The sequence below is a fragment of the Mobula hypostoma genome, chromosome 7 (genome assembly GCF_963921235.1).
Source record: "Mobula hypostoma chromosome 7, sMobHyp1.1, whole genome shotgun sequence".
In the NCBI taxonomy this organism is placed as follows: domain Eukaryota; kingdom Metazoa; phylum Chordata; class Chondrichthyes; order Myliobatiformes; family Myliobatidae; genus Mobula; species Mobula hypostoma.
In genome coordinates, this window is record NC_086103.1 from 115,914,265 (window position 1) to 115,926,413 (window position 12,149).

Here is a 12,149-nt window from a genome sequence, read left to right on the forward strand (position 1 = left end):
ACTGTGAGAGCTGTAAAGACAGAGAAATGGAAAAAAAGAAATGCTGGAAATTTTCAGTAGATCAGGCAGTAAAAGTCCAGGTTGATAATCTTTCAACAATCTAAAGATAAACAATTTAAATAAAAAGACATACCGGGGGTGGAACTGATGAAGAAAGCACAAAACAGAAGCTCTTTGATATAATGAAATGCAAAACAGATGAAATGATCAAAGGGATTATGGACAGAGCAAAAGCATGTGGTGATGGAACAAGCAAAGTAACAAGGCTTTTATTCGCAGCAATTTCTCAGTTAAAGAATCACATTGTATATTGGTGATGATTGTGCTACACAGGTTTGTGAAACAACTTGGTCTCTGGGCTTAAACATCTATGTGAATATTCTAGATCAGGGGATCCCAACTGGGGGTCCACGGGCCTCTCCGTTATTAGTAAGGGTCTGTGGCATAAAAAAGTTGGGAACCCCTGTTTTAGAGAGTACTAGAGCTGAAATACGCCAGGAAGGAAAGGACCAAACTCAAAGTTCAAAGTAAGATTATCAAAGAACATATATGTTACCATATACAACCCTGAGATTAATTTTGCACCAGGCATTTGCAGGGAAATGGCAAATCAGAATCAGAATCAGGTTTATTATCACCGGCATGTGACATGAAATTTGTTAACTTGGCAGCAGCAGTTCAATGCAATACATAATCTAGCAGAGAGAAAAAATAATAAATAAAATAAAACATAATAAATAAACAAGTAAATCAATTACGTACATTGAATAGATTATTAAAAATGTGCAAAAACAGAAATACTGTATATTAAAAAAGTGAGGTAGTGTCCAAAGCTTCAATATCCATTTAGGAATTGGATGGCAGAGGGGAAGAAGCTGTTCCTGAATCGCTGAGTGTGTGCCTTCAGGCTTCTGTATCACCTACCTGATGGTAACAGTGAGAAAAGGGCATGCCCTGGGTGCTGGAGGTCTTTAATAATGGACCTTGCCTTCCTGAGACACCGCTCCCTAAAGATGTCCTGGGTACTTTGTAGGCTAGTGCCTAAGATGGAGCTGGTTAGATTTACAACCTTCTGCAGCTTCTTTCAGTGTGTGCCTCCATACCAGACAGTGAATGCAGCCTGTCAGAATGCTCTCCACAGTACAACTATAGAAGTTTTTGAGTGTGTTTTGAAATATACAATAGAATTGTATGAAAAACTATACATGAGTTGTAAAAAGACTTCGAAGGCAATGAACCAAATATGACATATTTAAATCATCCATATTCAATTATTTTTCAGAAAATGTGTGTTGGGTGGCAGGATGGAGGTGTAAGGTGCTCCTTCCCTCCACTAACCTATAGATTACCCTTGGGCAAGGTGTATCACCTGCTAAGCCCCTGATCAGGGTCACGTGAAGCCATGGCAGCAGGTGATGAATGTTCTTATGTGCAGCCGGTGCACATCACAAATCCTGGTTATGCGACCACTGACGCCAGGCAGTCAATCTCTGAAGTATATTGATAGTGGCTGGTAAGGTCATGTAAAGACACTGTCCAGAAGGTGGCAATGGCAAACTGCTTTTGTAGGATGCAAAGAACAATCATGGTTCTTTGACTGCCATGGCCCACACACTCCTGTTTCAGGTCAAGTGGATTAATTCATTGGTATTCATTTCCAGTTCTCTGGCTGCTGTCTCCATCATCATTTGTCTTTGTCTTCCTCTTGCTTTCTTCCCTTCAATCTTTCCCATAATTACCGTGCATTCTAACTCCTCTTTCCTAATCACATGTCCAATGAAGTTACGTTGTCTTTTCATGATCTCATACATTATTTCTCTTTTGGTGTTTGCTCTGTTCATGACATCCTCGTTAGATTTAGATTTAGATTAAGATTAGATTATGAGGACACGCAGTCCTCTTTTATTGTCATTTAGTAATACACGCATTAAGAAATGATAAAATTTGTTCCTCCAGAATGACATCACAGAAACACAAGACAAACCAGGTCTTAAAAAAACTGACAAAAACCACATAATTATAACATATAGTTACAACAGTGCAAGCAATACCGTAATTTGATAGAAGAACTGACCATGGGCATGGTAAAAAAAAATCTCAAAGTCTCTCGAAAGTCCCATCATCTCACGCAGATGGTTGAAGGAAGAAAACTCTTCCTGCCATGAGCTTCCAGCGCCGCAAACCTGCCAATGCAGCACCCTGGAAGCACCCAACCACAGTCCGACTCTGAGTCTGTCCGAAAACTTCGAGCCTCCGACCAGCTCTCCAACGCCGAGCACCATCTCTGCTGAGCGCTTTGACCCCGGCCCCAGCAATAGGCAAAGCCGAGGGTTTGGGGCATTCTCCTCCGGAGATTCTCGATCGCACAGTAACAGCGACAGCGAAGCAGGCATTTCAGAAGTTTCTCCAGATGTTCCTCCGTGCTTCTCACGGCTGTCTCCATCAAATCAGGATTGTGCACAACATCCTACTTCACAAATATGATATCAATTCGGAGTGGCCGCACGCACTGCCGTCTTCTCCTCCCCTTTAGATATTCATTTCGTCCATGAAATTCTTTGCATCCTCCTCAAAAACCACATCTCTGCTGCTACAATTTGTTTCTTCATGTTATGCTTTAAAAGTGCCAGTTCATTATTTTGACAGATTTCAATTTATTGTTTTAACCAATAAAAAGAATACACAGTGCAACAGTTTCTTTGTGATGTAACCTCGAAAAGAATTAGAATAACTTTTCAGAGTAGATTTTTAGTGACAATAATGAGAACTGAGAACTGCTGATCAAACTGGTGCAAGGAAGTATTATTTTGTTCGTCCACGTGAATATGGATTTGTTAGAAGGTGGTAAAATATGTGGAGACACCAGTGACTGTAGACACTGGAACATGGAGCAAAAATAAAACAGCTACAGGAACTCAGTATTGGAGGCAAAGGGATGGTTGATATTTCAGGTTGAGACCCTGCATTAAGATCCATAGGCTTCTGTACAGTAATATAAAGGATGTTTAGCAAGATATGTGGTAGAAGTCATGTCATGCAACATGAGGAACAGTAAAATTGTGAGAACAAAACCAAGTAAGTATCTTCATAATGCCATTTATAAAACGTATGCATTTTAAGTTTGTGCATTTTGGTTTTCTGAACTTGGATTAATTCAAGATTCTGCTGCCTTCTGGAACACAAAGTAGTGAAAATGTAAATCCAAAAAAAATTGTACTGTAACTGAAATAAAAACAAAAAATGCTAGAACTGCTCAGCAACAATGGTCCCTCTAACTTCTACTGACCAGTGAGCTCACAAATCTTGAGCTGTGCAATTTTTTGCCTCGTGACAAAATGTGCCCATTGCATTTTATATATAGAGGTATTCATTTTAACAGCTAGCAAAACACTGTCAATAAGAACTTTGATCTCCTCTGGGTTTAATCGTTTTCACTCTCATTCATCTGCACTCTCACAAAACATACGTAGCAGGCCGGTAGCGGGTAATGAAGGATTTTCTCAGCGAAGCTTTTCCACACTGTCCATATGTGATTTGTGACGCTTTAAAAAGTAAAGTTTCCAAATATCACTCCACTTCTTCCCACTTGCAAGGTTTCCAGTAACTTCTGCATTGTGGTAATACACACAGGTAACAACAGTTTCTGCATCACACATAAATATCTTTTGTACCTGCACATTCCTGACCTCATGAGCTTTCGGTGTAGTAGTTTCTACTGTTTTATTAAGCCATTCCACTTTAAATGGACAAGCAGTTCTTTTGCACTTCATGCTCTTCTTTGGAATTTGATATTGTGAATCAATAATTTCTTCAATAAAAATAGTATAAATAAGCCAGTTCTAAAATCTGCAGACAAATCATTGCAAACCCCACGTTGTCAACACCATCCGCATCAGAAACCAGAAAAGGCAATGTGATTGCGTATGATCGTGAAATATACTTAACATGCCAACAAGGTGGAGGGCGACAACCTTTCGTGTGCAGTTTAAATTCCTTTGTGTGTTAGTAGCAAAAGATGCGTGCGCATATACACATGCACACCTTAGAGGGAACATTACTCAGCAAGTGAGGCAGCATTGTAGGAAAGAAAACTAGATGATGTTTCTTGTTTGAATCCTTTCATCAGAACTGGGAAATGAGAATACAGGTTTACTTTCAATAGCAAAGATAGGGGAGAGATGGTTAGAACCAAGGGAATACATGTCTTAAATGGCAAGAACAAATGAGGTAGTGTAGAAGTTAGAAATACACTAAATTGCAGGGAAGTAGTGAAAGTGGTTAAGAAAAAGCACAGAAGGCCAAAAAGGGGGAATCCAAAATGGTATTGAAGATAAAGCCTCACTAAAGGATTAATGCTTACATTGGAAATTAAGAGAATTAACAACGGTTATAAAAAAACACAGAAAGACCATTTTGTATATACCTAATGACCAACTGTCTACATCACAATTCAAAGCTGAATGTCAAAGGATACAAAATCAGCCCATATACCACATTGTGCAGATTTAATGTTGTACAATGCTTGCTGTTTCCAACAGCTCCTGGAAAGTGAGACCTGGCCTCAGACTTGCGTATATGAATAGTGAAATGCCAGTTTGGAGCCATAATGCCAGATTCAGAGCAGCAAATTTGTCACTTCGCTCCACCCTCAGGTCAGCCCCCAACGTGACCTGCAGCATCCCAGACACCACTAATTTCAATAGGGATTGTAGTGCAAGGATTCAGGAGGCAAAAGACATTTCAAAAATACATACTTTAATGTTTTCAATATCTAAATAATTGTTTCTTATCAACTTAATATTTAAAAATATATATTTCTGTTTTTATAAATGTTTTTAATTGTGGACATATTTAAACTGACAATTTTTGCACTCTGCAATGCTCCTTTCCCTGTTTTGCCAACTGCCAAGGCTAGCTATGGGACAGGACCTACTTACTGCAGAATCAGGACTAGGCTACCATCCTCTCAAGATGAGTCCTTTATGTCCTGCAAGATGCAAACGCTGGCAAGGACAGACCATAATTGTGACTTGGCCTAACCCATTTTTTTTTTAAGCACATTCCAATCAACTAACTTTTATTAAGTACTTTTGAACTAATTTATACTTTCAATGGAATATATACGATGGAACAACATGTAATTGAATTTAAATAAAGATATAGATTAAGAGGAAATGGTCAAAGAATGGTAGAAGCACTTTGTAGTAAATAGATCTGTGCAAACATAACAATGAGGGTGGTTTTAAGTGATATTCCCAGCCAGAATGGAAATTTCTGCTGTAAATTAGTGGATTGCTTTTGGCACATAAGTTGTGTGTATATAATTATCCTTCCCTCTCACCATTTGATGGAGAAATTATACTGCTTTTGTAGCGAGAAGGTATTATAGTGGCTTGGTGTTTCTGGCCAGCACTCTGCAACACTTTGAATGATACAGCGATACAATATATATTGTTATTCCTTTCCTTTTAACATTATTTCATCTTATTCAGCATTCAGCTCCACAGACAAGGAGCGGCCACTTGGGTTAGAGTAACGTGCTGACTAGGGCTTCAATTTCACTGGTTAGCTCTGAACAGAAAATATGCTTAGAAAGTGGATAAATGTACTTAAACACCAAATAAATTTAAATCAAAAGGACATTGTTCAGTCAGAATAAAATGAATTGAAATAACAGTAGGTACCATCAGGTCTTCAATATCTAATGAACTGATATGTGGCTTACTAGTTGACATCAGAATGGATGGCTAGATCAAAGACGCTTACAATAATGTATTTAAACTAAATTACTGTTAGTTTTAATTTAGATGACATCTTTTCTTTAACTAATCTCAATAATTCATTTTATATTCCATGCAGACATTCAAAAAATGTTATGGCAAACTTCCAACCTGAGATTAGTTATATTCACCATTGCAAGCAATTTGAAGTGCTTAACACTTTTCTGAAAAAAAATTAATGAATGAAACACAATCCCCAAAACCTACAGTACAGGTGAATCTGCTGGTATTTATATCAAGCCTTCTGATACATTCTGTATCTGTAAAGGAAACTAGCTTAGAGGCCAGCAGATGGGATAGCAAAACAGAGCTGGCACACAGCCAAGAAAGAGCATCTTCCAGCAGCAATGAATGGTATTTCTTGGTGGTCCATGTTAGAGTCTGATGATTGAAGCTCGCTATTTGCTTTGCGTATTTAGGGTATGCAAAACTCCTGGCAGGAGTAATCCAACGAGAAACTGTAGACCTTTAACCAGCAATGCAGCTGCTGTTGGCATTCCCAATATGTGCTCCATCCAAACTTAATTCAAGGGAATGTGCTAATATAGAAGTGGACATACTATTTCTGCACATTTAGTTATGGAAATAAAACTGCTATCACATGGTGCAAGATTCTCATTTTACTCAACACTTCAAGCCCAATAGTGCATTTCCATTTTTTTTTAACTGATGGATTCAAGAGTTCTATATGCTTAAATGAAAAAATCTAACTCTTACTGTACAACTTTCCGCAAAATTATCAATGGTTAAAATGAAAGAAAAATATTAATGAAACAGTTGCTTTATTTTTATAGCAACTTGATCACATATGTGACATTACATCATTGGTTTATATTTGGTTCAATATGTAAACTGAGTCTAGGCTAACAGACAACAACTTAGTTTCATAATATGTAGTTTATTTTTAATTACTCGAGGTCAACATCACAGCTTCCTTTCAAATGCTGTGTATTTTATGTAGAGTTTCTCCTCCTGACAGCTTGCATCAAGTTTCTCGCTGCTGCTATCAGGAAGGAGGTACAGGAGCCTCAGGACTCACACCACCAGATTCAGGAAGTTATTACCCCTCAACCATCAGGCTCTTGAACGAAAGGGAACAACCTCATTCACCCCATCACTGAACTGTTCTCACAAACTATGGACTAACTTTCAAGGACTCTTCAGCTCATGTTCTCAATATTTGTTGCTTATTTGTTATTAGTATTTTTTTTATTATTTTTGTATTTGCACAGTTTGTTGTCTTTTGCACACAGGTTATCTGCCCTGTTGGTGCGATCTTTCATTGATTTTATTATGGTTATTGGATTTATTGAGTGTGCCTGCAAGAAAATGAATCTCAGGGTTGTACAGCACATGGTGACATGTACATGCTCAGATAATAAATTTACACTGAACTTTGAACTTGATGTCAGAAAAAAAATCTAACACCAAAGCATGTCCTGGTGGAAAACAAATCTCGACAGTTCAAATTTTGGAAACAAAAGCTACCTGAGCAGTAGATATTAGTGCATGCAACTTTAACATATTTCACATTTCCACTAATGGCTTTGATGCATAAAAAGTTAATATTTTTGTGTAAAGAATAGTACTACTACAATTAACCAGAATATTTACACTAGGGAGGTTACTACTTTAAGGTTCAAACTACCATCACTTTCAAAAATAAAGTTTTGATCTTGTCTAATAACGTTATGATTGCTACGTGGTTAATTCTGCTTTGTATGGTTATACAACTAAATTTTAAAACTGTATTTACTTCAACTTACTCAGAGTCAGTGTGGAAACAAGGCCTTCAGCCCACTGAATTGGAGTTGCCCATCAAATAACCATTTTTACACCAATCTTACACAGATTCCCATCACTTCCTACAGTGCCCACTCACCTCCACACAAGGGTAAACAGGAGATACCAAAGGTCACACGAGAACCACACAAATTTCACATAGAGCATTGGAAGTGAAGATTAAACCTGAGTTAGTGGAGTTGTGAGGTGCAACACCACTGATCAAAAAGGCGCAACAGTGCCTTTATTTCCTGTGGAGCATGAAGAAAACTCACCTCTACCCAGGATACTGACAGACTTTTACCGCTGTACCACTGACAGTATAATCACCAACTACATCTCAGTGTGGTATGGCAATTGTCCCGTATTGGACCGCAAAGCACTCCAACGTGTGGTGAAAACTGTCCAGTGGATTATCAGCACCCAATTGCCCACCATTGAGAACATCTACCATAAATGCTGCCTGGGCAGGGCCAAAAGCATTATCAAAGATGCATCTCACCCTAACCATGGACTTTTTACTCTCCTCCTATCCGGTAGGCACTACAGGAGCCTCCGTTCCTGCACCAGCAGGCACAGGAAGAGCTTCTTCCCTGAGGCTGTGACCCTGCTGAACCTCACATCACAGCGCTAAGCAGTATTGCACCCATATTCTACTGTCTCAGTACTTTTATATTTGTGTGCTGTAGAACTTACTTTTTATTCGCAGTTATTTTGTAAATAACACTATTCTTTGCATTTCTGTTCAGATGCTAACTGCATTTCATTGGCTTTGTATCTGTACTCGGCACAATGACAATAAAGTTACATCTAATCTAATCTAATTTGTGCCACTGGGCTGCACAAACTTGTCCCTTCAATTTGAAATAATTATAATTTGAATTCAAAGATGTATATCCCTTTAAAATAAATACCAGGTGTACAGATAAAGCCATATTCCCCCATTTAGTGACCTATTTTTGTGAATTAACAAAGAATTGATTTTGAAAGCAGCCAGAATGTACAGTAGCTCTGTCATGGCTGGCATATTCCTTCAAAAATATTGGGGGAAACAAAATATCACTACCATTTTAGGTCAACTTGAAAGTATGCATTAAGGTGCTATACAATTTCAGTTCTCCCTTTTTTCCTCTACTTTTGTTGATCAAGAGAACAGGTTAGCATTTTGAGGAATAAAATTAGTGTAATCAGTGGTTTAAGACAAGACTTAAAACAGCTGTCTCTAGAAATTTCTAAAGCATCAAATTACTTAGTACTTAATGATTAGAACCATAGAACCATAGAAACTACAGCACAGAAACAGGCCCTTTGGCCCTTCTTGGCTGTGCCGAACCATTTTCTGCCTAGTCCCACTGACCTGCACACGGACCATATCCCTCCATACATCTCCCATCCATGTATCTGTCCAATTTATTCTTAAATGTTAAAAAAGAACCCGCATTTACCACCTCATCTGGCAGCTCATTCCATACTCCCACCACTCTCTGTGTGAAGAAGCCCCCCTAATGTTCCCTTTACATTTAGAAAAGCACCCTTGGGTCACAACATACAAAACATGTCAGTGCCTGTAATTTAATTAGAAGCCAAGCAGTGGTATAGCCCTAAGCAAGCAATTGGCATTCAACTGCTGCATAACTTCAACTGAGCATATACATAACTCTCCAAAAAGAAGGAAACAACAAATTTCCTGTAAAACAATCTTCCTTTTTCATGTGTTGTGAATAGTTCCCATCATTTCTGTGGAAGATACCTATATTTGTAGCTTTGCTGATCATTATTGAAGAGTTGCATGGAGATTAACTCATTTAGCTGAAAGGAGCTAGGTTTGGTTCAGGCAAATTTCCTTTCAAAATAATAGTTCAAGTGGTCCCAAACTGAAGAACCAGCTTTCGGGCTGAGCATTAACATTTTAGCTCAGAAATATAAATGCTTGCTATGGGTATGAGTAACAATTACTGTACACATTTTTACAGATATTAGTCCTGGTTTGAAGTATTAATGGTTTTGTTCTAAATAACTGGATTGACTGGAGGTTCATCCCTGGACAGCAATCCAAATTGCAAATACAGTAATATTATTGTGTTGTTTTTAAACTTCAAAATCTGGCTCTCTAGATAGTTTCATCCAAATTATTTGCAGCAGGCAACTGTTTTACTAATAACATTCCCCTTCAAGCTTCACTTAGTAAACCACACAAAGCAAATTGCAAAAATTCTCATTCCATTAGGACAAAGCAGTTGATCTGTGTTAGCACCCAGTCTTGACATACACTGGGCAAAAAAATAGAAGCCTCCCAAATCCAACTAGAAAATAAAACAAAGAGGAGGAATGTGAATCTAACAGAAAGCGGGATTGAATTTTAACTTTGGGTTTTGATTTTATTTTTTTGGGTAATGCTGATTTTGTCCTCCTTGTTTACTTTGATGCAGCTCTGCCATTCCATTTCACCCCAACATCTCAACAACATGCAGAAATTATACTCGCAATTCACTTTTTATAAAAAAAAGAGGAAACTATTACACCTTGCTGTAATCTATGTGTCCATCATACTAAGGTTCAACTTTCTCTGCACATCAAAAGAAGAATTTTATCTTTAACACAGAACATCCACCTGAATCCCAAAGCTTGTTCTAGGAATTCTGGTCCATAGTACTTACTCTGAGTGGTGTAATGACCCTCTGTTGCCATGTCATCTTCAGCTTCATCGTACACTCTGCTGGCTATCTGCCTGTTAGCAGTCTCTAGGCGATCTAAGTAGAAATAAAACATATTGCTTCAAAAATATTAAAATGTTATTTATGACAAGTTGTTGCAAAATAGGCAAACCAAGTCTTGTGCTACTTCTATTACAATTTTCTCAAATGTCCTGCCACACAGATTATGACCAATACTTTAGCACAGTTTCTAAAAATTCCAATTGGCTCTCAAACCACTTAACTATCCCTGTGTTTCAGACAAGCACTCATTCATTTCACCTAGATATCTAGAGTCTTGTTTCTATTCCCATTTGTGGTCTCCCAACACTAGCCAAAACAGACACAGAATTCTTTCCCAACTATCATCCTTTCTCAACCTTAAACTATCTCAAATTTTGGTTTCCAAATAACTTTTTAAATTGGCAGTGCCACAACAATTTTGTGAACTATGAATTTTCACAAACAGCAGTGAAATAAGGACTGGATTTTCTTTATTTTTGGGATCATTTAAGCAATATCTTTCAGCCAGGAAATCTGTGTTACTTCAGATTTATCATCTCAATTAAAAGACAAAATCACAGCACTCAAACCCAGAAGCATGACTGCAATAATGAGACAAGACATGCGAACATACTCTGAAGATAAAAATCAATGCAAAATTAACTTCTGAACCACAGGAAATCCTGTTAATTTGAAACTCGACAGTGAAGCAAGAGTTTGCTGAGATTCTCTAGCACTAGAACTGGATTCTGTGATGGCTTAGAGCCCACAAGGGATCCACCAGTCCATTTATGGAATATAGAACATAGAAATTTACAGCATATAACAGGCCCTTCAGCCCACAATGTTATGCCAACCATGTAACCTACTCTAGAGCCTGCCGAGAATTTCCCTACCGCGTAACATGTGGGGGAACTTCTTTACTCAGAGAGTGGTGGCTATGTGGAACGAGTTTCCAGCAGAAGTGGTTGAGGCAGGTCCGATGTTGTCATTTAAAGTTAAGTTGGACAGCTATATGGACAGGAAAGGAATGGAGGGTTATGGGCTGAGTGCAAGTCAGTGGGACTAGGTGAGAGTAAGAGTTCGGCACGGACTAGAAGGACCGAGATGGTCTGTTTCCATGCTGTAATTGTTATATGGTTATAAAGCTATATATAGCCCTCTATTTTTCTAAGCTCCATGTACCTATCTAAGAGGCTCTTAAAAGGGCCCTATTGTATCCGCTTCCACCACTGCCGCTGGCAGTGCATCTCATGCACTTTGTGTGCATTTTATTTTAAAGGAGATTTTTACAGGGGCAAAGAACAACAGTTGAAATAAGCAACACGAGTTTCCAAATATATTTATTTGCTTCAGATGCATCTGAAAGTCTTGAGATCTTAAAGAGAATGGACAGAATATGGAATGGTACTCACAGGGACTGAATTCGAGGATGAATAACTAGCCTAAGAAATAGTCCGTAGTGGTGCACTTTCTCAGTGGGAGTGTCACACCACACAATCAGCCTTTCTATTGATTTTTCAAATTTAGATCAAATAATTGAGGGTGTAAAGAGCTAATAAAACATTATATGCATGACAGTGTTACATAAGTGTGGGCCCTGGACATAATAGGGAGATGTGATGAATGTTTTCTGGGAATAGAACATCAAACAAGCTAACCAGTATTTTTATCCAAACTTATCCTATAACCATAAATCTGCAAGCCAACGCTTTCAATGAGTACAAGAATGACAAAGATCTTATATATGCAGATGCTGGAAAGGAAATTGCAAGCACATCAAACACTAAACTTAGTTAAATGATAGCAAGTTCAGAAATATTACGCTGGATTTCATTTGTCATCCTAAACACTGTATGTTATCCTGTTCTGCAAAATTAATCAGTTATAG

General features: G+C 38.1%; 1 protein-coding gene across 7 annotated transcripts in view; it reads right to left on the bottom strand.

Annotated features, from left to right (window-relative positions):
- The window catches only part of amotl1 (angiomotin like 1), a 159,551-nt gene that overhangs the window by 37,894 nt on the left and 109,508 nt on the right, over positions 1 to 12,149 (bottom strand). For all 7 annotated transcript variants that reach the window (XM_063053836.1, XM_063053834.1, XM_063053839.1 and 4 more), the window contains one exon: positions 10,220 to 10,312. In XM_063053836.1, the coding sequence (XP_062909906.1) occupies positions 10,220 to 10,312 (93 nt within the window). The remainder of the gene's footprint in view (positions 1 to 10,219; positions 10,313 to 12,149) is intronic.